At 42.0% G+C, this 26,626-nt stretch overlaps 1 protein-coding gene across 5 annotated transcripts; it reads left to right on the plus strand.

Moving 5' to 3' along the window:
* Nucleotides 1-31: 31 nt before the first annotated feature.
* On the plus strand, nt 32-24,815 carry usp15 (ubiquitin specific peptidase 15; the record flags this gene model as incomplete). 5 transcript variants are annotated; one of them, XM_083934829.1, is made up of 22 exons in its annotated part: nt 32-120; nt 1,117-1,244; nt 1,605-1,735; nt 4,381-4,507; nt 4,830-4,975; nt 7,012-7,073; nt 7,563-7,652; nt 12,737-12,884; nt 13,110-13,283; nt 13,821-13,979; nt 14,701-14,925; nt 15,008-15,091; nt 15,345-15,439; nt 15,982-16,170; nt 16,861-16,979; nt 17,156-17,431; nt 17,780-17,850; nt 18,741-18,856; nt 18,976-19,125; nt 20,090-20,193; nt 21,143-21,231; nt 22,778-24,815. In XM_083934829.1, the coding sequence occupies 22 exons, from the start codon at nt 32-34 to the stop codon at nt 23,156-23,158; spliced, it is 3,153 nt and encodes a 1,050-aa protein (XP_083790955.1). In that variant the 3' UTR covers nt 23,159-24,815. The 5 variants fall into 5 exon arrangements, with proteins under 5 accessions (XP_083790955.1, XP_083790956.1, XP_083790957.1 ...); XM_083934830.1 differs by having other exon boundaries at nt 12,782-12,884; XM_083934831.1 differs by lacking the exon at nt 7,563-7,652.
* Nucleotides 24,816-26,626: the final 1,811 nt, after the last annotated feature.

The following is a 26,626-nucleotide window of genomic DNA, read 5'->3' on the forward strand; positions in this document are numbered from 1 at the left end:
CACCATGCAACGGGGTGATGTCTGAGGAAAGATGGCGGAAGGAGGAGCGGCTGATCTGGATACCCAGAGAGGAGAGGTCGCGGCACTGTTAAAAACACAGCTAAGAAAGGGAGACACTTGGTAAGACTTGAGCTAAAAACATGTTCAAAGATACCGCGTGGGCGTCGGCTCGCTCTGCCGAGGCTGTCAACGCCCCGAAGGGATAAGAAAGCCGAGGTGACGGGGCCGTGTTGACAGTTAGCTCCGAGCGAGCTAACGGGAGCCTGTCAGCTTCATGTGTGTCAGCTCGGCAGGCTATGTGAGCTAACGCTAGGTTTTAGTCTGTCAATGAAGAAGGATAGACCCGATATATCTTTTAACATTAAGTGCTGTTGTCGGATGGTTATATTCGCAACTTACCACCTCGCATATTTATCTGATGACATGAGCCCGGTGTGGCGGCATTTATCTCGTTTAGTTAGCAGGCTAACAGCTAATTGGCTAGTTAACCGAAGCACTAAGTGGTTTGCCAGACAGTGGGTTCATCCGCCGACTTCTGCAGGGCGGAGTCGGACAAGAAGCACCTGTCAAAATCACAGAGCCAGCTGTCCAAGCAGGCATGCAGCAACCTGAATTCAAAGTCGGCATCAACAGTGCTACTGTTACAACTATTAATCTGTGTTATGTTAGCCTCTCAAAAGAAGATTCACTCTGTTTATTGTAGCGCAGGAGGTTGCAAGTTCGATCCCCGACTCCCCCTATGTCATCTTGTTGAAGTGTCTTTGAGCAAGACACTTGACCCACAAATTGGTCCCCGAGAATTTTTCAGCTGCCCACCGCTCCTTAGGATGGGTTTAAAAGCAGTGAAGTCAAATTTCACTACAAACAATTGCATGTGACCACTGATCAATAAAGTTTTAAAAGATTTGTTGAACACACTGACAGTAAGGTAGCCTTTAGTTGACAATGAAATATTATTACCATTTAACAAGTAAAATACAATAGCTTTGTATTTTTATTGTATGCTTCTTACACCTTAAAGCTTGTTGCGACACCCTTGAACAATCTAAACTCATAATCAGTGTCCCATCTTGTTATCAGAGCTGGAATTATAATAATGCTTACCCCTTTCTGCAGGTACTTGGTTGACAGTCACTGGTTTAAACAGTGGAAGAAATATGTGGGATATGACAGTTGGGACAAATACCAGATGGGTGACCAGAATGTCTACCCAGGACCAGTTGATAACTCTGGTCTTCTCAGAGGTAAGATGCATGATGCTTCACCTCCTTAGACCTTACAATTAGGAATATATTGTAAATGCTGTGTGGCACACCATGTTCTCCCCTGGCCGGTATAGCTTCATCATTCTGGAAGTAGTAACAAAGAGTTCAGAGGAAAAGGGAACAAAAACAACATTGTTGACAGACTTCATAGACAAGCCTTTTTTTGAAGGGGTTCATAGAAAGCTCTCCAGCATACCTTTTTTCCTTTGTATGTTTTGTATTGTGTAAGACATGTTATTGCAGGGTCACTGTTGCAAGTGCTGTCCCACAATTTGCTTTCCCTCCCTCTGTGTGTGTGCTTGTTTCTCACCCTTTCTCTCATTCCCTCCTGACCTCTAGATGGGGATGTGCTGGCTATCAAGGAGCACCTCATCGATGAGCTTGACTACATCCTGGTCCCCACAGAGGGCTGGAATAAGCTTGTCAGCTGGTATGGATTGACAGAGAATCAGGAGCCAATTGCACGCAAGGTAAGGCTTCCGTCTTTAGCATAAGACTATAACCCTATTCAGACAGGATTAATTGAATGTGGGGACTCTGGGTCAGGTAATAAAACCAGAGGTTTTAGCCCTGTTCGAATGCACTATCTCAGTAATTTTACAGAGAATTACGCCGATTTTTACCTTCTGTAAAATGGTCTGGAAAAAATCCCACAGGTAAAACTAATCCCATCCGAATACGACCCTCTGTAAAACATATGTTTATATTTCATTATATCCCGTTAGTACGTAGTTTCCACATTTGTTTTGAGCATGGAGGAGCTTGTAGTAGCACTCTGATCACTTTTTTTTTAGATAACTCTGTCATTTAGTTTCGTGTTTACTTCGTAATGTCGTGATATCAGGAAGCTACCTAGCACGCACGAGGAGGCAGGAAGGTGAAGGCAATGCGTAAATCGAGTAACCCCTCCCACCTCCGTACGAAATGCCCATTTATATTACAGATGTCCTGAGGTAGAATTATTTTACCCCACATCCCCACATTAAACTCATCCCATCAGAATAGGGCTTATGACTGGAATTCATGGTTGGAGAATGTTCTGCTCACTGCATTGAGAATAGAACTAGTAGGGCAAAGTAAGGTGCTTTTCTGTGTTGCAGTTAAATGGTTGAATGAGTTTAGTGGTTAGTAGCTATGGTGTATAGTATGACTTGTGATGGATAAATGTGTGCCATTGGGGCCATTGGAAGTCTGGATATTAGGAGTGCAGCACAATTTTAATAGAAACTCGAGTTCTATAACATAGTTATTCAACACGAAATAGTAAAAGACACATCCAAATGTATTTATAATATTGTAGAATTATAATGTGCTGTAGCTGCTCATTATACATTTTTAACAAAAAGAATAGCAAGACAATCTGGCAGAAAATGTAGTTTTGAATGAAATACTGCACACTTGTATGTAACACTAAGAGATGTTGTGTTTAGTAATTGGTTGACTGGATTGACCAGCCAGATGTGCACAGGTGCTGGAAACAAATAGAGATATTACTGGATATATTGGATATTCACCATTCATGAAACGAAAGCGACAATTAAGTTGTTTTTCATTCATTTCTGTCATAAACAGCAATGATTTATTTTAGCGTCAATAAATGATTTCTCAAGGATTTTGGGAGAATGAAGCAAACTCCTGAATGGCTGTATGTGTGGTACAGTTGATCAGTCGGGGAATACTTCATGATGGTGGCTACAACTTCACAGGACCTACGGTGTCAAATCCCCGCTTCAAATCTTGCTAGTCATGGCATCATGGCTGCAAGAAGAGGTTCCTCTTCCCCCCTACTTCTCTATCATTCTCTCTCTCGTTCTTTCTCCCCCCCCTTCCATTGACCCTCCCATTTTGCCATGTATGTCGTGGGATGTATCGGGTGGCTGCGAGGTTTCTATTTTCAGGCAACGTTCTGGATGACTGAAAAGCAACATGGAGCGATCTGCAAGACACAACATGCAGGAGGTTAATTTTTAGTTTTCCTCTTCTTTTAAACTCTTTTCTTTCTTTTGTGGGGTTGACATCCTGAGGCGCGGGGGGGAACACAAGCGTTAAAAAGGATTTAGGAGGATTGTAGTCACCGATTTGGCGCTACGTTTCTGTCCGTTGTCCTTCTGGTGTGATATGCCAACACCGGCGAAGTGTTCCTGCGTGTCCTTGTTTTTTGAAGTGGAGGAATGCCGGCTGAGGTCACACTGAGAGGCAGCGCGAACGCTTCTGAGAGGAGTGCGAGAGGCATAACCAGAATGGGAGAAGGAGGCGGAGGGGGTGGGTGGGGTAAATGGTTTTGGCTTGGCTCTGATTTGAGCAATTCTGCCAGAGTTTGGGGATGAGTTTGGCTTTTGTTCTGAGTTTACAAACACATTAGGGGTTGCGCTGGGGGGTAGGATTGGCCCACTGGGGGACCGGGGTATGGCTGGATAGGGGAGGGGTCGGGGGGAGAATCTGAGCGGTGTGTGCATGACTATTGCATTTCTCAGGGACGTGCGTGCACGTGTGCGTGCACGTGTGCGTGCGCGTGCGTGTGTGTGTGTAAGGGGGCTCAGCAGTGGAATAAATAGGCCGGGACCCCTCAGCTGTTTCCACGAGGTGCTGCTAATTTAGGCACTCTGACTCCGCTCCTATCAGATGAGTGAGAGCAGACTGTACTTGGTTAACTATGATAAACGGAAACAAATACAACCCCAATTTTCCCAGACACATTTCATTGTTTAAGACCACAAATAAAAAATTAGAGAGAGGTAATGTATAAGGTGTACCTGGAATGAAATGCACTGATAAGAGTTCATGGCTGCCTGGTGTTCCATGTTTGGTTGACTAATGTTTGTAGCTGTAAAAAGGTAAATTTTTGTGTCATGATTAGCAGGAGGCTGTATTTTCATCTAATATAGTGAGAGCAGAGATTTGGCTTGTTTTCGCTTGGCATATACCTGTTGCTACATGATGGTTTTAAGAACTTCACTTTTACTTGCTGTTGTCAGCTACTGTAGTCCATTTATGACAACGTTATTTTCATACGTATATGTGTATGTGACTAAGTACCATGTGATTAATCATGGTGGTTTCATTCTGATTATGTGGACTGTTAATAATATATAGGTATTTTTGTGTCTTTTCTCAGGTGGTGGAACAGGGTATGTTTGTGAAGCACTGCAAGGTGGAGGTTTACCTGACTGAGCTGAAGCTCTGTGAAGACAGCAACATGGACAATGTAATCACCAGACGCTTCAGTAAAGCTGACACAATAGGTAGGCCTGAGTAACTGTCTGGAGAATATCTGCAGCCGCCACAGGTTTTTATAGTTATTGCCGCATTTTGCTGCTGCTTGGTGTGTTTTTGCCATTAGATTTACACTTTTGTTCAATTAAAGCAGCTTTTAAATTAAACACAATTTAAACAAAAATGTGATTAACAATAACTAGCATGATATAGTTCATAAAGTACAGAGGATGTGTAGATTTAGCCATGCTAAGGCACACTGTGTGTCTCTCGCACATACATTCTCATCTAAATTCCCAAACCAAAGTCCTTTTTTTTCACTTTTCTGAAAATATTTATGCTTTGCTGCAGACATGATAGAGAAGGAGATGAGGAAGCTGTTCAGCATCCCTGATGAGAAGGAGACCAGGTTGTGGAACAGGTACATGAGCAACACCTTTGAGCCTCTCAACAAACCTGACAGCACCATTCAAGACGCCGGTCTCTACCAAGGACAGGTAGGGACTTTTCTCGTTGTGTATCTTATTTACAAGTTTGAATCACTATGTCCAAAAAATGCATATTTGACAAAATCGACACCGAGCTTTCCAAATACAGCTTTGCTATGTCGACAGTTATTATTTTGGAGGTCAGTGAAATATGCTCGAGTTTCAATCCCCCTTTTCAGGTAGATTTTTCTTATTTGTGCTCACTGCCACAGCAGATTGAAACTTCAGAAAACCTATTTTATGCGGAGGGCAGCCTAATGGATTTCAGTTCCACGTTCTTGAATAACTTTGTTTTCTCCATGAAATCATTTAAATGTCTTGGGTGTTACTGTGACACAGGGTGGCTTACAGCAACAAAATTAATGATGATGAACAGCAAAGGTTATTTAAATCATCATTTGACTTTCCTTTGAAAAGACTTGGAATGGAAGCTGGAGTTATGTTAACACAATGTGGTTAAGACCGTGCTGTAATGAGCTTCTGTGTGTCGGCTGCCACGCAAACCTCTCTTTGTAAGCTGCTTACACTATGCATGCACATCCTGGAATCTACCTGGCAGCTGACAAGAGCAGACACAGGCTGTATACTTGCAGTTCGTACTATGAAAGAAATTCACGACTCAGTGTTCAGTAAATCAGATCTTCACTAAATGCATGAAGGAGAGAAGCGTTCAGCTCAGCTCTCTGCCAGGTCTGGCGTATTCTCTCCTGACATTCAGAGAATTTCAAAACTTATACAAAAACATCAAAGCGAGACATTCAAAACCAAAAAAACCCATCACCAACACTAAAAAAAACACTCCTTCTGATGTTTGTTTGTGACCCAAAGTAAACATGAGTAAAATCCCCAGACAATGTCTGTTGACCCCCCCCCCCCCCAATTCAAACACTTGCAAACTTGATGTTGATTTCCTCAGTTTCAAACAATTGCAAATCTCTTATTTCCCTCCCTGCAGTTTAACGTCTCTTTTGCATCTGCCAAGAATTTGTTTAATTTCAGCCACATGTTGTAAGACAATTGATAACTTAAAATTATGTGAAAACCCCACTGTATAAAATTTATTTCTGACGGTACGCAGTAAGCCGTGTGCCAAAATACCTTCAGTATGCACCGTACCAGTCTACCTCACCTACTGCATTCTACAATGCAAAGAGCTGGAACGGCCACTGAACAGGTCATAGTAACCGTAGTCAAAAACTGCGGTTTTTATAGCTTTTTCATCATGAAATTCACTTCTGAGAATTTTTTAGGTGAGAAATCAAATGCAGATTTCAAATATTACTTTTTAAAATCAATGGGTGAAAATGAATGAAAAATTGATGTGCTCTAACACACTTGACTTGAGAGCAAGCTAATGCCTGCCGGTGTTGCTGGCTTGCCGACTCTGACAGACCCCTCTGTGAGCTTGCTGGAGCCTGGAGCTCTCAAGAGACTGGTCTTGTGTCATGCTACATCCTAGTAATAGGTAGTATATACTGTATACAGCATTTTGCATTTTGTCAGTGAGCCAGCCAGCAGGCTTCATATCTTGGGGCTGTCCCGTTCACCAGCAGCTGTTCCAGAGGATTGTTGAGCCTCGGACAAATCCTCACTGTGTGAAACAGTGGATAAGATCCAACTGGCTCCCTGTATTTCCCCGTTAGAAATAGCAGGAACAGGTTGTTGGTTCTACGAGAAGCTTTTAAGAAGTCAATGGTAAAACACATTTGTTGTTTTATTAAAAACTTTAGCGCAAAATAAACAACGTGCAAGGATCAGAACATAAAGTGTCGTTCAAAAGATGTAAATATGGCTGTAACACTGTTCTGCTATTGGGTTTTCAACATTGTGATAGAAACAAGATAGAAACATTTGGATATATTTTTGACGTTTTATATCATATCAACCAGCTCTAGAGACAGTCATCCAACTCAAGATAAATGCAACTAAACATAGCTTTTTGGTTTCAGTAGACCTGAGCATAGGATGCAAATACTCACATGTTTGTTCTCTTAAACCTAGTGGAAGCAGATGGAGCCATAATTTCCTCTCTCTGTCTCCCACAGGTTCTCGTAATAGAGCAAAAGACAGAGGATGGCACATGGCCCCGAGGCTCCTCGGCACCCAAGTGAGTGAACAGCACATCACCTGGCTTAAAATTCTGTTGACTGAAGGAACATGTTACCACAGAAATAGAATGCAATTTCCACGCTGTATCCAAAGACTACTGTAGATTTATTAAAAGGTTACACACAGGCGGTGTATCATTGGATTGCTCAGGACTTTTTTTATTTGATCAGTTTGAAGGAGGGGAAAAAAGTAATATGATCCGACAAAGCACCAGAAATCGCTGTCTGCAACACCTGTATATTGCCTTCTCCTTGGAAATTGCAAAATGTAATTGTGTAAGCCTTTATTTTTTAAAGTTTCCCTGCTACGTCACTACAGCAGCTCATCATCTTCTAAGGAGTGTTTTGCTTGACCTTCTGTTGCTCGCATATCCCTCCTGTTTGTTTGAATTCATCTCAGTTTTATTTTATTGACGCTCGCACACCTTTCTGGAACAGCTCCTTATTTCCTCTACTCTAACTCATGATCTATTCTTTATCTTTTGAAGGTCATCTGGTGCTTCCAATCTCTCTGCTTTGCCAAAGATCTCGCCTTCATCTCTCACAAACAATCATAACAGCAGCTTCAACAGCAGGAAGTAAGGCTTAGTAGTGGGTTGCATAGCTGAGGGGTGGGGATTTGAAAGCCAACAGACAGAGATAGTCTGGAGTATTGCTCAGTCAGCACAAACTATCAGATAAACCTCGCTGAAAATTTTGCATTGAATTGGTTTCCAGCAGAAATTCCTCCAGAAATTCCTGCAGAATGAAGCGACACCAGTTTGATCTTTTTCTCTGCTCAATTTGCACTCATTCCTAATTCAGTCATGTCAAATGATCAGATAACAGAATCCCAGTATGAACCTTGTTTTGTACAGGTCTATCTCTGCCTGTGGTTTGGGTCTTAAAGCTATTTTGTGATGATGCAGATTCAGCTGTAAAAGCTGATAGCAGGGAGGGGGGGAAGGGGAAAGGGGCTTACGAGGGATTGATCTTTTTCTTAAATTTTCTCCAGCGACAGCAGTGCTCTCTATAAATGGCCCGCTGGTGCCTCTGGGTGTCTTACTCAGCATTTAATTATGATAGTTGATAATTTGCATCAAATTTGCTTCCTTACTGATTGATAGCTCTGTCTGGCAAGGGCTGCATGATTATGGTTAATGTGATCATTATTTAACTCATTAATGTGTGCTGCAAGGTCTTGACTTCACTCTTGTGCTTGCACTCTCTTAAAAAATTATATTCAAATAATAAAGTATTAGCAATGTATTCGGGGCAACAAGGTATATACAGATAACATGGTCTACTTTAATTGACTACATTGTTTTCATTGTTTTCCTTGGTCTACCCTGCTACTTTTTTTTATTTAAAAGATGGCCTATGTAAGATTTCTTGGCCCCCTTCTTGTTCTCAAGCCGCTTTCAGACAAACTTTGGGCGTGGGAGAAAAAACACGGCCCCCCTTATTTTCCAAAGCAGAGGACACCAGCAAAACAATTGCAAGGTTGTCCTGAAGTAGACTTGACCTGGTTCAACACATCCTCCTACACATTTCTATAGTGGCCGATCAAATATATTCAAGCACACATTCCTAGTAGATAAACTAAATGTTGTCATGGTAACTCTCCAGTGCTTCAAAAAATCCCGTTTTGGGCACCTGTGTTTGCGTTTGATAATCCGTAGAATTTATGGATCTGTTCAGGGCTGCATCTAAACAAGATAAGGATTATTTTTTATCGATACATCTAACAATTGTTTTTTTAATCAGTTACTCGAATAAATAATTTATTGATTATTTTAAAGATTTTTTTCCTTAATCATTATTAATAAAACAATTAATTTACCCCCAAAAAATATCCATAACTTGTTGCATTAATATTTCAATACTTTATTCAATCATCTTCCCTGGAAAACAAACAAATGTGGAGTAAAATGCTGTGAAGATTGAGTACAATGCAGTTAAGATATTACTCGCAAACTTATTTTTTGCATCATTGTGGGGCAAGTAATAATATAAACGATTTACAGACCGTAACAACAGTGTGTAATGTTGGTTTAGGCCATCATTCATACATGGCCATGAAAGTAAACAAGCTATAAACCACTGAATAAAAACGTTAGATGACGCATGGAGTAATGTTCTGTTATCATAACAGCAGCGGTGCACAAATTACTTTCAACATTTGGGCAATAAAGAAAGATGTAGGAAATCAATAAGATTAGACTAAACAAGTTCTACGTGTTGATATTCCCATAGACGTTTGAGGCTATACAGAACAGCCCACAGTGTGGCTGTCGTTCCAAATACAGCCTTACTCTTATTCTGAATGTAATTAGAACTTTCAGATGATAAAATATCAGCACTGTACTGTGCATTTCTGCAAGCATGTGAGAGCCTTGGCACTGAATCTTTACTACGGTTGGCTTCAAAATTAATATATCTTTTGTCAGTGATCCAAAATGTTTTTAGATCGTTTCTACGTTGATCATTTCTAAAGATGGCCTCCATGAAGTTTTACTGCCCACATCTCCATCTTTGATATAATTTTTGTTTAATGATTTAATGTTTAATTTATTCATTGGTTGTTGTTATTTCCCCATCTAAGGGGGAAGGAGCGCAACATAAAAGAAAGAAAGGTTGTTCCCTCCCCAGTTCCCAAACCAAACATCTCAACACAGAATTGCGGTTAAAGGAAAATTATTTATTTCTACAAAACAATGATGCTAAAGAATAAACTGAAGCTAAATGACTCAGGAAAAGGATCTATCTTCCCAAAAACACTGAAAATGAAATAAACAAACAAAAAAGTGTTTCCTAAACTTGGCTCCCTAGGATAAAGCAATAGAGGAGAACAAACCCCTACTGCTTCAGTGCTATTTACAAACAAAAGGCAAATTATTTCAGATACTAAATTCGTACAGATTATCCACAAACAGAAACAAAAAAACAAGATTTTCAGAATGCGACCAGCGCTATAACAGTTTTTAAAGCTCCCTTTTCCAACTCCTTGTGAGTCTAAAAAGAAAATCACATTATATGCTTTATCATGCAGCTCAAGTACAAACCTACCTTCTGAAGCTTTCCTAGTATATACCATCTTAACACAGGCAGGGGCGAAGCAAGTTATGTGGTCAAATCACAGAAACAACTCAAATCTAAATCGATAAATCATGCTTTCTTGCTTTGCCAAAAATGAATTACATCTTTCTTTTCAGCTTTCAGTGTCTTTTTCCTGAAAATGTCACTGTAGCCTTGATTAAGGTTTGTCGCTTAAGCACTGAGTCCTGGAGGCTCAGTCAGCCCTCTGCTAGAGAGCACTGCTCGACTGTGGGCGGAGCTTTCCCCTCTGCTGTCCAAGTAGACTTTACTGTCCCCTCCTTCCACCTTATGTGTGAGATTTACCGCATGCTAGAGTGTCTTTGTGTGTGTGTGAGTCTTAGATAAAAAAAACAGCCTGCATTGTATTTTTTGATACTGTTAGAATGCAGAAATAATAGCCACATGCTTTGCCACCATGAAAAATCAATATTGATAAAGAAGGAAGGTGTTGAAGTGAACCAAGCCTTTCCTTCCTACACTCACTAGCTGAAGAGAATTTTTTTCATCACAAAACTGCATTTGGGAGTATAGTTACACATAATCATTTCACAGCTCTGCTTTATATTGTTTGAAAGTGGGTGACTTTGGGAAATTGGATCTTCCTTCCCAGCAGCTCTCCTGTCCCTGATTCACTGTAGTGCCAGAGCTGTCGTTTCCTCTGAATTATGCATGGGGCCTCTTTTTTTTTTTGTATGAAGCGTTCCAGCATTACATAATACTTGTCTTTTTGATTTTGCGGTTTTGGTCTGGTCGGTTTACCTTGGTAGTGACGCTCTGTAACAGCAGTAAGTGTCACCGTCTTACGAGGTGGTGTCTGGCAGGCAGCTTCTCTCTTTCGCTCTCTCTCCTTGAGTCTTTTTGGCTCTTTACCTCTCCTCTCCTCCGAGCTCATTGCGATGCACACATTCTGCGGTCTAAGTGACCTTCAGAATACATTTCATCTGCTCTGCTCCCCTCTTTGCCTGCATTCACACACATACACACACATCCTGTGATGAAATGAAACCAGCCCTTTCTTCAGTTTTCTCTTAGTTTATTTATTGAGACACTCCCCTTTTTAGAAGCTCTCACACAGACATCCATGGCATATTATAGAGGATGAAGGATGTCACACCGGGGAATTTAACATGGAGAAGGGAAGAATGTGGGCACAATTTGTGTTAGTGTGTAATGTAGTGTGTGTAAGAGCGTAAGAAAAGGGGATAAAGGTGTGTTGCATGAGTTAATGTGTTGATGTATAGTTGCTTCAGAGAGAGAGAGAGCGCTACTAAGAGTCAGGCCCGTGAATACTGCAGCCTCAGCTGGATGCAGTGGATCAGCTGCTCCCTCCATCCCCATCTCATTCCTCTTCTACTCTTCTGTCACACACCCCCCCCCCCCCTACTGTCCGCCCCTCCCCCTGTTCTTTCTCCCACTCTCTCTGTCTCTCTCTCTCTCCCTCTCTGTGCACCTCTAGCTTCAGTAGCAGTAGTCTTGAGCATCCTTGCTGCTGCTGCTGATGCTGCTATAAATATCTTTTGGTAGCCGTAGAGCGGCAGAGAGCAGCAGGCAGGCCAGAGGGAGGAGCAGAAGACCAGAGGACAGGACAGGACAGGACAGGACAGGACAGGGGAAAAGGATCTGAGGCAGAGAGCATAACAAGATGACAGGCGGTCGAGCTCGAAAAAGAAGAAGGGGGGAGAAGAGAGGAGGGGAGCTGCTTAGTTAGCTCTTAAAAAGAGGAGGAGTGTGTGTTTTTGTGTGTTAATGCGTTGCACGGTTTGATCATTGGCCTGGCTGGACTTTAAGGCTGTAAGTCAAGGCCTAGACTTGGTTCGGATTGTATCCAAACAGCTGGTAGGTTAGCCACTGGGTTGAACTGAGTTAGCATAAGGACTAAACCGTGGAGACTAGAGCAGGACTTTTCTTCTCGGGCCTCTAGAGACCAGGCTTTGCATGCGTCGATTCCGAACCGAATCCGAACCTTACCCGGACCGAACCCCTTCCGAACCCCATCCAGGCTGCTGGTCGGTCAGCTTCGTGAGGACATGCGGGCCGGCGCGGGCCGGGGCGGGGCTGAGATGTCATGCTCCTGTGTTGCTGGTGGTGCCTGAGGCCTGAGGCGGTGGAGCTGGAAAGCAGGAGGGTGGACCACCGTGTGCTGAACTGTGAGGCCAGTGCCTCCACCGCCATCACAGCTGTTTCCCTTGACCAGTGGGAGCCAGAAACGACCAACACTGCCCTGCAGCCCTCCCAGAGGTCTGCTGGTCGCTGCAGTTGGGGTGGCCTAGCTTTAAGCTCTGTCTCATTATCTAGGAAGGTCTTTTCTGTGGGTGGGCAGGGGATTCAAAGGTTTGAATTGTAGTTTGGTCTTTAGTTGAAATACTGGAAACTGAAGCTGTATAGCTGGCTGGAGGTATATTTAATATATTTTTGAGGGTATTAACAGCTTTCTATTAAAAACAGCATTTTCCCTGTTAACTTAACCTAGATGTAGTATAGCAGCATTACATTTGTGACCTTTTCTGTGCTTGTAGCAGTTTGACAAACACCATCCAACCGTATATATCCTGCCTGTTTTTGCTTTTGTATGTTTATTGCACAGTGTGAAGAATTCAAGCTATAGTCTACCATCCTACCACCCCTACAGCAACAGTTATGACTACTCAGACCAGAGCAGGCAGAGTGAGCGCTCGGGCCTCTGTGGACTCTCCAACCTGGGCAACACCTGCTTCATGAACTCTGCTGTGCAGGTAACATCATGCCTTCAGTATAAGAAAATATGCAAAGTTACTTGAAGTGTTAAGAGTTTGTTCATAGAGTCTAGAAAAATGCATGTATTAATATACGCCAGAAAATAACCAAGGCTCATATTTAAAAAAGGAAAGTGATTGCACAGAAGTTTAAAATGCAGATCCTATGAAGAAACTAAATCCATCCTCTGATTATTGTCCTCTCTTGCTTTTTTGCCCCCTCAGTGTTTAAGCAATATCCCTCCACTGACGGAGTTTTTCCTCAAAGACAAGTTCACAGACGAGCTGAATGAGGACAACCCGCTGGGCATGAAGGGGGAGATTGCCAGAGCCTACGCCGAGCTTATCAAGCAGCTGTGGTCGGGCAAATTTAGCTACGTCACCCCAAGGCCTTTCAAGGTGAGTAGGAAAAATTATGAGATTTTCTGAGCAGTTTTGTGTGTAAGTTTACTACCAAAACAGTGAAGTTATTGTGAAACCCACAGTAAGTCAGTTGGAGCAGGAAGCAAAAAGCATGTCTTAGGAATATAAACCATACTATCATCACTACTCTGAAAGATACAGATGTACAAGTAGGAAATGACCGGAGCAAGAATGGCAGAACACACTAGTGTAAAAGCTTGGTGAGTGTTGGGTTTTGAAGTGCAGGTAGCACCAGTTTGAATCTTCGAATAAAAGATTTTGAAAATGCCCATGTCGTTATTAGTATTCTGGGTGAAGATGTGCATAGAACTGTGGGGGCTAAACCAGTACAAGTCTGGTGATGAAGTCCTTAAAAGACACTAGCTACATATTTATGAGAACAGACTAATTTTTATCCATTTCTTTTAGTAGGCAGAAAGTATCCTGGTTTTCCTTATTTTCTTTTCTACTTCTCCTCATGTCATTTTTAATTACTTAAATTTGTATTTTTTTCATGTGTTTTCCATCCTCCAGACCCAGGTGGGCCGCTTCGCCCCACAGTTCTCGGGCTACCAACAGCAGGACTCTCATGAGCTACTAGCCTTTCTCCTGGACGGCCTACACGAAGACTTGAACCGCATAAGGAAGAAGCCCTACATCCAGCTCAAGGATGCCTACGGAAGACCTGATAAGGTTAGATAATAATGGCTCTGAAAATGTGTGGAATTATCTCAAGATTTTAATAGCTATGAGCTACTCTCATTTTCAAAACTCATACATTTTATTCCTGTGGCCGAGGAAAGTTCAATCAGTATTTGTCACCAAGAGCTACTCTCTCTCAAAGATATTTCAAACTTGATGATGATGTCGTCAAGTATAAACTTTGGAGCTGCTCCATAGAAGATGAATGGGGGACAGAATTTTCTTTTTCTTCTTTTAATACCTAAATGAGCTTTATTTTATTGAAGTGTTGCTCAAGTGTTCAACTGTGAAACAGAAAACGATCTCATATACTCCGAAGATTCCCATGGGTGCTCTCAGTGTCTCAGTTTATAACATCTTTAACAGATCATTCTCTACGGAGCAGATCCAGCTCCTGAAGACATCACGCCTTTGAGATTTAGCACTGTTTTTTTCATGTTCACTAATACTTTTGGACTGGCTTAGACCATATTTGAATTAACGATGAGCATGGTTCCCCTTATAAAGTGTATGGAGCTGGCCGAACAAAGAAAAAATGATGAAGATTATATGAATTAATACAGTGTTCAAACAGTCATTTATTATGTGATCTTCAATAAGCACCGTCTCATTTTTCAGAATTTTATGTTTTCTTTAGACACGTTTATTTTTCAAATTTTTCCATTTTACAGACTTCTGTAACAGCTAGTTTATTTTTTGCTGTTTATCTCAGGTGGTGGCAGAGGAGGCGTGGGAGAACCACATCAAGAGAAACGACTCCATCATTGTGGACATCTTCCACGGCCTTTTCAAGTCCACCCTAGTGTGTCCTGTGTGCGCCAAGGTCTCTGTGACTTTTGATCCTTTCTGCTACTTGACCCTGCCCCTGCCTATGAAGAAGGAACGGACACTGGAGGTCTATCTGGTCAGACTGGACCCTCTGGCCAAACCCACACAGGTAACACGCAATACATGGGAGAGAACCTGAACGGCACTAAGCGTTGAACCCTGACATTATGTTTTCATGTGATGGGTTTCAGTACAAGCTGACGGTGCCGAAGGTGGGCTACATCGCTGACCTGTGTACCTCCCTCTGCAACCTGTCAGGGGTGCCTGCTGAGAAGGTATAAACATCACAGACAGCTCTGCTCTGCGCAGTAATAATGCTGACATCTCCTCAGTTAGCACAGACCAAAAAAGACTACAGTTCCTGCCTACCCAGCTTTGAGCAGCCAGTGGGAGATAATGTGGTATCCTTTTCCTTTAGACCCGTCTAAAATGGCTTGCCCTTTACACCAGTGTACTATTGGTTCATACATCACTTTAATCTGCCTAGATGTCCAAGTGTCTTCTGACAACTTTTCTTTTATCCCCCAGATGATTGTAACTGACATCTACAACCACCGTTTCCATCGGATCTTCGCCACCAACGAGAACCTCAGCAGCATCATGGAGAGAGATGACATCTATGTGTAAGTGTCAGTTTTTAGATGACAGGCAACTTCGGTTATCTAAACAGCATCTACATTTAGACTAAATTTAAGTTTCTGGCCTTTGTTTTCCACATAAAGAGACTGATAGACTGACAGATTTAGCATTTAGTTTATTTTATCTCTAACAGCTGCATTCATTTGTTTAAAGACTATCTATATAAAATCTATTGACTGTTTTGACTTTATCACTGACAGTATTTGCCACTTCAGAGATTTAAAGCACAGAATTGTTGGCTGTCCACCAATTTAAATCGCTTTGTTTGCCAAGGACATCGTCTCGCATTGCCAGACCATACTCCAGCACTGGAGTATGCACAAGCTAACATTCTGGTATAGAGGGAATAAAAATGCTCTGGGCTGTTTGTATTTCTTTAAACCAATCACAATCGTCTCGGGCTACGCACAGCCCCGGTAGCAGCAGGGGTGCCCTTGCAAAACAGATAGCGAAGATAGTGGAAGGGGTTTTCGTGTTCACTTTTCACACCCAGTGTGACTTTAACTCACCACACTTATTTCCTTAGATTTGAGTTGGCTGTGAACAGAGTGGAGGACACAGACCATGTGGTGATCCCGGTGCACCTGAGGGAGAAGTACAAACAGTCGGGCTACAACCACACCAGCACGCCACTGTTCGGACAGCCCTTCCTCCTCGCCGTCCCCAGAACTCTCAGTGAAGACAAACTCTACAACATGCTGCTCCTGCGCCTCTGGTACACTCATTTATCCCTGTTTGATTGTATAGTCATTGCTGAATATAGACACTAGCCTAATGCTTGTCATCTTTGATGGCAGTTGATAACTCTGTCCTATATACAATTGGGTTGGACGATATGTTAAAATTTTCAGCCCAATATATTTGCCCAGGTGAAGTGTGTGCGGCCACCCTGTCAGATAGCTACAAAATAAACTCACTGTTGAGGAGAGACATATTCTTACACTTATTTTGCTTATTAAACAGAAAAATACAACGTACACCCTCTGAATTCAACTATCTTTTTTTCACCTAACTAATTACATTGTTACTCATCAAAAGACTAAATTTAATCTGGACTGAAAATGAAACTCACCAAAGCTGTCTTTGTTAGTCTTTCCACTGTTCCAACAATCACCAACTCTAGCAGCGACTAGGTCTTCAAAGGAAGACCAATAGATTTGCTAAATAAAATGATTACAATTGCCCCAAATATCTACAACCTGCTTTGTACTCAGCTATCCGATATCCGACTCAGTAGCCGATATATTTGTCCAATCACCCAATCCTAGTCTATAAGCCACTTTGTCAGGCAGTTAAGCAGCTATTAGAATAGCTGTCTAAGAAGTAATTTAGCTTGTTCAAAAATATAATAGTCATTTTTTAAATGTACAAGTCACTGTAAATAAAGTCTGTTTTGTGTTTGCAGCCGATTTGTGCGATCTTCAGTAGAGGAGAATGAAGAGGAATGTGAGGAGACGCAGCCATCCAAACAACACACTGTCAATGGTAACGCCACTAATGGACTGCTGGAGGAGGGGTCGCCAAGTAAGTGCACAAACACCCCCATACCCCGACATGTTTCTATCTGATACATCACCTGTAAAATGTTTTGACCTTTTCAAATGTCTTACTGCATTTAAGCCACATAGCATTTGCTATTTAAAGTCATTATTCTTTAGAAGCAGCAACAGCGCTTTAGGATGTTTTCTGTTCTCCCTCAGGCGAGATGGAGACTGACGAGCAGGATGACGAGTCCAGTCAGGATCAGGAGCTGCCCTCTGAGAACGACAACAGCCAGTCAGAGGACTCTGTGGACAACGAACTGGAGAACGGCGTGGTCGGTCCACAGAACTCCACCAAAGGCCAGCAGACGGCCGGGCACAACAGAAAGAGACTTTTTACATTCCAGTTCAATAACATGGGAAAAACAGACTTCTCCCTCATCAAGGAGGACACCAGGCAGATCCGCTTTGACGAGGGACACCTCCGACTCAGTGGTAGGAACCGGGGCGAAGCAGGGAAAAAATAAAGAATACATTTTGGAAAAGAGAATAAATTCTCAGATAATATCCTCAAATTCAAGCAAATTAAACTAGTCATCATCAAGTATCCAATCATTTCAAATGGTTATTCATAAAGTGTTAAAGGAACAAGGTATTCATATTTTTCAAATGGTGGTTATGTTATTTTGCATGGATAATCTTAGCACATGAAAGCAAATTAATAATTTTGTAAGGACCAAGCTAAATGATCCTGTAGATACAAACACTGATCGATAATGTCAGTAAAATTAAAGATGACTCATCTCATTTGTGTTTCTACATTCTGTCCACTTTTTTTCAAAGACCGCTCTTATCTCTCCTTGGACTGGGAACCAGAGATGAAGAAGAAGTACTTTGACGAGACTGTTGTCGAGGTAAAGCCAATATCAGAAAAAGATTTTCTGATACAGATGTCCAACTTTATATCGTTAATGCAGCAGAGCAGCTGGTGCACTTTTTTAGCATGCATACTGTGCAGTGTTGAACAAGTGCAGTCTGCCATCCTGTTACAAAATATGGCAGTGTGACCCAAACAGAACCAGCAGGAAGTCCTGGTAATAAGTATGGCTGTTTTGTTATCAAAAGGTCACAGACTTTTAATGCCTGCAGCAGCCACTGCATCCTTAACACAGGTGTTAAACGTGTTCTGTTTTAGCCTCGTAGATTTTTACAACATAATTTTAGTAACTAAATATTTATTATCTTTGTCTATGCACCGAACCTGTCCTTTAAAAATTGTTTTAATTAAAATAAATTAGTAAAACACTGCCTTGAAGGCCCATTTTAATTATTAAGCTGCTTAAGGTGCCATCTAAATACTGTTAAAGTATCAAAGGCTTAAAGAGACATGTGCTAAAACAAGGCATTTCAGACAGAGGGTGAATACAGGTATACTCAGACAGACAGTATGAGGAAAATATTGTGTTTTTGAACATTAAAGCATGTAAAAATGTTCTTGTATGTATATACCCCAAATACAAGTATGAACCTGAAAAGGAGCGTAATATGGGACCTTTAACGCCACCTTAAGACTTTATTAGTCGTATTAGTTATAGTTGTTAATTGTGAATTCACAAAACTCATATAAAGCCACTTTAATTAAAGTATTTCCTGTTTTGTTTTATTCGGGAAAGGGACATAATCCGTGTCCAGCGAGACACAACAAGGCAGTGAGAAGTGTTTTCTAACCACTGTGTGTGTTTGTGTGTGTGTGTGTGTGTGTGTGTGTGTGTGTGTGTGTGTGTGTGTGTGTTACCGAGAGCAGGATTTTGACAAGCATGAGAGCATGGAGTACAAGCCTCAGAAGAAAGCTTTCTTTAAGCTGAAGGACTGCATTGAACTTTTTACCACAAAAGAAAAACTGGGAGCAGAGGACCCATGGTGAGAAACGGCACACATTCAAAACAAGTTACAAACTGGAGAACAACACAACCCATCGGCCGAAAGCTGCAACATATGAGATCAACTGCATTTGCTAACATGCATCCTCTCTCTCATAGGTACTGTCCAAACTGTAAGCAGCACCAACAGGCCACTAAGAAGCTGGACCTCTGGTCTCTGCCACCGGTGCTGGTGGTCCATCTGAAACGTTTCTCCTACAGTCGTTACATGAGGGATAAACTGGATTCCCTTGTTGATTTCCCACTAAGGTACACACGCCTGCATTTTTATCAGTTTATGTATTGTTTTTTTTGTTTTTTTTACGTCAACCACATAATTTATACTAGGGCTGGGTATTGTCAACAACCTCACCCTTTAGATTTGATATTGATCTAAATGCTTCAATATTGATTCAGTAATAAGTTTAGATGACAGAAATACACATACAATTCATTAGCGTACCTTCTGATAATTGTTAAATTTGAATGTGTGCAATATTTGTACTTGTTTAGAACAAACTGACCACAGCAGACATTTAAAGAAGATAGTAAGTAGTATTATTATTACTATTAACATTACTTGATGAACAGTTTCTGCACAGAAAGGTTATGAACAGAAATTGGTAAAACGGTCACCGGACGTCAACCACTAAAAGCCGCTGGACCAAACCAAAATGGTGACGGTTACGGTTAGACGTGAAAGCCAATTTGTTAGGATTAGAAAAAAAGGCCTTGGTTTGGTTTAGTACGTCCATGACATGGACGCCAACGGGACATGAACGGCCACCACCAGGGAAATGAACCCCACTCAGCAGGGTCAAAGTCCTGCTGCTGCTGCTACTCGCTTCGGCCATCATGGTGTTTGAATAAACGTTGTTTGGTCGAGTTGGGTTTCCATACAACGCAAATCACACTAGCATTCCCCACAGCGCCCCCCCACTCGACTCGGGCTTCATTCCAACGTAAATCATCGATTTCAGGATTTTCTGAATCAATTTTGAATTGGGAAATATGATATTGCAATGCACTGATGAATCGATATTTTAATCCACCCCAAGTATATATAGACCCACAATATATACATATAGATGAATACTCTCCTGCACATTAAGGGTGTAATTTCAAACGCAACTCCTGACTTCCTTTAGTAAAATACGCTCAGTTTGAAGGGTTTCACACTTTTTTTTTGCCTCCACAGCGTATTTGTCTTAATTATGTGATGTGTTTCCTGCAGTGACCTGGACATGTCTGAGTTCCTGATCAACCCCAATGCTGGACCCTGTCGCTATGACCTCATTGCTGTGTCCAACCACTATGGAGGGATGGGTGGAGGCCACTGTAAGATTAAGCACTCGAATCACTTCTTTTTATTATAGCTACGTGTTCCTGTATGCACTCTGCAGCATAATCAAGAAACATGCTGCGCAAATATAGTATTTATCATATGCCTGACACCCAGTGATGACAGCAGGCTAACAAGCTTGATGTATACATCAGTCATGACTGGTGTTAGTTCTTATCAGAGCTTTGCTGCTCTGAAGCTCACCACAGGCATTACAGTGGGGCTTGGCTGCATTTTTAAAGCTTGCTCTCAGGGCGTTTTGACTTGATTTCTGTTGAGTTTGCTTTGTCATTCTGTTAGAATTATAGCCAACCATATGCTTGCTCAATGGTAGAGTGTTTTAAATGGGACAGGAGTGTGTACGTGTTAGGTAGATTACTCTAACAATACACAGCTGTAATCTGTTGCTTTGATATGTGCACAGATGTTACTGTGTGTGTGCGTGTGCGTGTGTGCGCGCTCATGGCTACAAACTACCAGCTCTGTGAAAATGCCAAGAAATAGGAACTGTACTGAATTTTAGAAGTGGAAAAACAGGAGTTGTAAGTACAGGACAGACAGTACTAGGACTGTCCCGAATACCATAATGCAACACGGTAGTAATGACAACATTAATAACAGAAACACAGACATCAGTCATCTTTCACCTGCAACCGTTGGACTAGTAGTTCACCTTTTCCAGTAAGTTAAGCATAATCTGGCGATGCAAGTGTAGCTGAGGTTGCCACAGGTAACCATGGTTCACATATCTCCAACTCTCAGGAAGCTCAGTGCATTAGAAAAGAAAAGTATGTTATATAATAGTATACATATTGAGTGTGTAATGCTTAGTATGCACTTCCTGACAGAGTGTTTCATAATGCAGATGGTATGAGTACACACTCGTAAAAGAGGAAAATACGTTCAATACTTAAATTTTGTCTTTCTAATTTTCATCCTGCTCAGATACGGCTTACGCCAAGAACAAAGACGACGGAAAGTGGTACAACTTTGATGACAGCAGCGTGTCTCCTGCCAACGAAGATCAAATAGTGGTGAGTGTCCTCATTGGCAAAAGCCAGGCACCGGTCCTCCTGTATATTTAATCAAAAACAGTTGTGCTGGACACAAGTTAAAACGCCTCGTTTCATCAAAGTAATGTACTTCTCATGTTATCACTAATTGGGATGAATTATTACATTGCTGATTTCTCAAAGACATCCGACTGTGCTGATAACTCCCAAAGAAGCACTAATAAGGACCTTAGGAGTGGATGTTTTGTTGCTGTTACTGTTCCTGGACAGTTCTTGATATACAGTAATTGGTATATATAAACAACTTCAAAGAAGAGAGCCCACACCCAAACAATGTAAAGTCTTAATAAAATGTGTGTGTGTGTGTGTGTGTGTGTGTGTGTGTGTGGGGGGGGGGTGTGTAAAGGCTTATACACCTCACTACCCACTGACGATTCCACCAGACATACGGCTCCTAAGTAAATAAGTTTGTCAGGTTCACACAGCTCAATCACCGGTGACAGGTGACAAACCCTTCTGCTGTTTGGTGTAAGAACACACTGTCATTGAGGAAAATAATGAAAGATGCATGGGAATAAGCATAACATGTTATTTTTAAAGGGTGTATTGCTGAAATTGTAAATACTGTAATCATTAATTATCATAGTGTGTTTGAGCTCCTTATATTAAATATTCAGTTCCTTTTCATTAGGAGGTGTCTGTTTTCTGGACATGACAAAATTTAAGGGATGAGGCAGGCGATATATTATATTCTTTGTTATTGTAAACATATTCAATGAAAAGACAAAAGCTGACAGTGTAAGCCTGTCTCACTTTAAATATGGTCACTCGTGTTTTTAAAGGTCCCATATTGTGAAAGAATGCAAGATTTCCATGTCTTTTTTATTATAAAGTAGGTCGAGGTGCTATGTAAATACTGTTTAAGGATCAAACCCTGTATTCAGATACTGTGCCTTTTTAAACGAACGGTCAGGACTTCTGTACGGTTATGATGTCACAACTCTAACTTACATAGGTAGATACAGTCGCTACAGACAGAAGGTGAATGCATATTTATTCAGACAGATGTCTGAATGTCAGATGACAAACAAAAAATTTGTTTTTTAAACATTAAAACAGATAAACATGTTCTAGTAGAAACCCTGAATACAAGAATGAACCGCAAAATGAACACAATATGGGACCTTTAATAGTTTTTGAACAATGGAGCTCTGTGACACACAGGAATAAACTACTGTACATTATATCAGACTAGTTAGGATTAGTTCAATTTTGGTTTTGATCTTTTGATGGGAATTGTAGACATTATGAAAAACAGAATATCACCAGACTGATCAACTTTTTCTCCTGGGATAAATTAGCCAATTAGAATTTAGGAGGTGTTCCTACTGTAGGTTAGTCTCGGGGGAAAATGTCCACAAATACCAAGCCCTTGGGGAAGGCTGTAATTAATGCAGCATCCTGTTAACTCATTATCAAAGGCTTAAAACATTGCATTGTTGTGTTATTGGAAGTTAGATTGTTTCAAAAGTGTTGTATTTACTAACTGTCGCTGTCTTTCTCTCAGTCCAAAGCTGGCTATGTGCTGTTCTACCAGCGCCAGGACACGGTGAAAGGCACCGGCTACTTTGCTCTCGACCGTGAGGAAGAGGAGGGGGAAGAGGAGGAGGAGGAAGAAGAGGAGGAGGAGGAGGAAGGAGAAGATGAGGAGAACGGAGGCGAGGAGCAACAGAAGAGAAAGACTGCCTCCTCCACTCAGGTGGCCTCGTCCTCCGCCGGTGCTGCCGCCGCTGCCTCCTCCACCGCTCAGAGTGACGAGGAGGACCTGAACGAGAATCGGCGCAGGAAGAACGCCAACGAGCAGGGAGACGACGACGAGGAGGAGGAAGAAGAGAACGAAGAGGAAGAGCAGGCGCCCAATCGAGACGTCGCCATGAAAACCAACTGAGGCAAACGGGGGACATAAAAGAAATGGAGAGAGAGAGACGAGGATCTTTCCATCCAAAGCCATATGGACACAGCATGGCAGCGGGCGCCACCAGTCTCATCCAAGCGGCTCGGACTCGGCCGCTCGACAGGCTGAGCCGCACGCCGGGGGGGGAGGGGGTGGCGGCTGTGAGGTCGAGCAGCTGCCAGGGTACGCAACTCTAAGAAAATCAGGGCCCTCCTCTGTGGTTGGATCACTGTGTGTGTGTGTGTGTGTGTAAAGTGTGCGTGAATGTGTCGCCACGTCTATTCGTTTAGGAATTTGCTCACCCGCTCTCGGAAGAGTCACTGAACAACATTTGGGTTGGGTTCGGAGGCTTCACAGTACCACGGTGTAGCGCTCTTAGCCGTCCTGGGCGTTTTGTTTTTCCTTCGTTGCTTTTTAAATAGTTTTTGAGAGCAATGCATTGCTGGCATATCATTTTATCATTTAGACCTTGTACATATTTTAAACACTGAATTTTATCTGGTTTACACAATGCGCTGAAACATTTTGAACTTGCACAAGCACCAACCATCAACCCTTTTTTTATGTATTATTGCCAGACATACTGCAGTTGTTTCACATTTGTCTCTCTCAAAGGGTGTTCTTAAATAAACAAAAGCTTAGGAAGCTGCCTTCAGTGAGCCAGTGGTGAGACGTGTGCACAGTCTTGACTTTACGTCGAGAATTGATGCTCATAGTTTGGTTTTTATGAAGTATCCAAAAGCCAAACTGTCCTAGCTTTGTACTGCTGCTGCTGCTGTTGCTGCTGCTGTGATCTTGCATTTTTAGACAGGTTATTATTGTGTCAGCATGAACCGTAGCAATTCAATGTCCCGCTTTTTTTTTTTGTCTCTCTCTGGTCTCTGTTGATCATTTATTCTCTTAAAAGCTAAAATATAGCGAGATTGAGAAGTTATCCAGCTAACTTTGCGAAAATAACTAAACAGGTTTTTATTTTATTTGCATAAATGAATTAGTAACAGCTGTTTCACTCTGTCTTAACGCAACACAACGTGCAGGGATCGCAACAAATATCTGTTTTGAAAGTTAGCTGGCCGACTCAGATCCTACACCGCAACTCTCCCTCTTCTAAGTTATTCACAGGTAGTGTTTAAAGCTGTACCACGGCTCTGCTCCCTCATCTTCATATCGTAGGGCACTGTGAGATTGGGGAACATCGGTGATTTTACTGACATCGGATGGATCGTCTCGTGTCGGGATCACCTCGGCCTTAACTCTTAATCTCAAACCTGTCGCCTTTTCTTTGCACATCACTATCACGGCGTCTTTCTCGCACGGCCCCATCATACACCAACACTCACGTACGAATGTCCGTATTATTCTTCTGCTTGTCACATCGCAGCCACAAACTTGTTTCTTTTAAGCCACAAGAGGGCCAGAATGTATCCTGAATCGAATGAACACTGACCAGATGTATGTGGTTTATGCCTTTTTTTGATTCTTCACAGGGCCAGATTTGTTTTTCTCCTCCTTTTTTTCTATTTTTTCATGGCTCCCTTTCTTGGTTTGGTTGAATGTGATGATAATGGATTCTCCGCCTTTGATATTAGCTGTATGAATTCATGGCTACTGCTGAATGCGTCCTTTTCCAGAGGGGGAAGAAATGCTTCTTTGTGGCCCTGAGCTGTGGGGATGTAGAGGGAGGGAGGGAGACAAAACAGAAAAATGTGGGGTGAGTCTGCCTAAAACGCCTATCAGCTTTTGGGATCATGATACAGTGAAAATATTTTGTGGCAGATTGTTGCAGGATATTCCTCCATCAACTCATGAAAAACTATTCTCCATGGTGGAGTGTTATGTTTTCTTTTTCTACCTGTTGTTCCATTGTAAACAGCATTAGCGTACCTGTGGTTGCCTCAGAATATTAGATGTGTACCATGCCTTTATGAGCTTCTCCGTGCTTTGACTTCAGCAGGCTTCATCGCCTCGGCGCTGCCTTGCTTTTCGGCCGACTCACCCCCTTCCCCATTCTGATTGAGTGAGATGTGATTGCTACTATAAGCTTATACAATATTGTACATAAGAGTTCACTCTGTGAGTGCACATTTGATAAAGTTTATTTATTTATATGTAAGCATTTAATAATAAACAGACAATATATTTAAAACCTCGGCAAGACCTGAAATGTCTGGGGGGAAACGTGGCTTCAGTCCACACGTACACACTAGTTTGCAAAGTCTTGCCTGTGCTCTTGTCAGGGAGGGAATATTTTTAAGAAAAAGGATGGTTCTGTTGTGTCTGGACTTTTTTTTTGTAAAAATAATCCGGACATCCTTGCATGACGACATAACAGGGGTTTCCAGGTTTGGTTGCACTTGAGTTCACTTGGGTTTACATTTGAAATGTGCATGTGTATTTATACACAATCTTCAATAAAGTTGTGTAAAGCTTCCTGTGGGTCCTGCTCTGGTTTGTGTGTGCACGTGTGTGTGTTCCAGAAAAGGCTGCTCAGAATCACTATCAGAGTTTAAGGGAAATTCCTATGGATTTTATAGTATATAGTTGATTTACCTTATCAAAAGCTCATACAGATTAGAGTTCTTGGAGTAGCTTCCATTTCAACTGTAAAGAATAAACATCATACTGAATCGTCTGGGTTGTTTTCTTTTTGTTGTAAGGAATTAAAACAGAAGCCCTCCATTTTATTTTCCACTCTCTCCACTCCAGTGTGCGCAGCAGCAGCAGCAGCAGCAGCAGCCGCCGCCGCCGCAGGGTGATCTGCGAGGAGGAACACGGTGTTCTCTCCGGGTTCTGTCGGGTTCTCTGCCCCGCTCACAGCTGGGAGGTTCCCCAGAGCAGCGGCTCAACCCTCTGACCAATAGGAAGCAGGAGAAGAAAGACTGGCTGTGTGCGGAACAGTGGATCACTCGCGAGGGGAAAGCGGAAACCAAATACTGTGTCCGTTAACCAAAACCTAAATGCGGATGTGGAGCAGGAACAATTCAATCAATTAAAAAAGAAAAGGAATATAGATTCCTACATAATTTGTACATATTTCTTAACCCAAACACAGTTGTAGAGCAGTAAATAATTTGAGGATTTACATTTTTTTTTATTTTCCGCTGTTCCAGAAAAAATGGAACAAAGGAAAAAATAAGGAAGGAAAAAAGCTGATGATTATTATTGACATTACATGTGTATGTCGTAAGTAGATACGGTCCTTGGATCACTCTTTTGATGCGACCGGCTGATGGCGCACTGTTTCTCTCCTCTGCTGGTGTTTTGGAAAACCCGTCAGAGTGAGAGCTCTTCGTTTTCTCTCATCTCCGGTCGTGCCTACACCCGTACTGACGTTCCCCGCGAATTTTATCCACGCCGCTCCGCCAGATCCACTCATTTCCACACCTATCTGACATGCGGCATTTGCGGGGGGAGAAGAGCAACAGAAAAAAAGAGAAGAAGAAGAAAGGAAAGAAAACCACG

The sequence above is a fragment of the Echiichthys vipera genome (genome assembly GCF_963691815.1).
Source record: "Echiichthys vipera genome assembly, chromosome: 20".
Lineage (NCBI taxonomy): Eukaryota > Metazoa > Chordata > Actinopteri > Perciformes > Trachinidae > Echiichthys > Echiichthys vipera.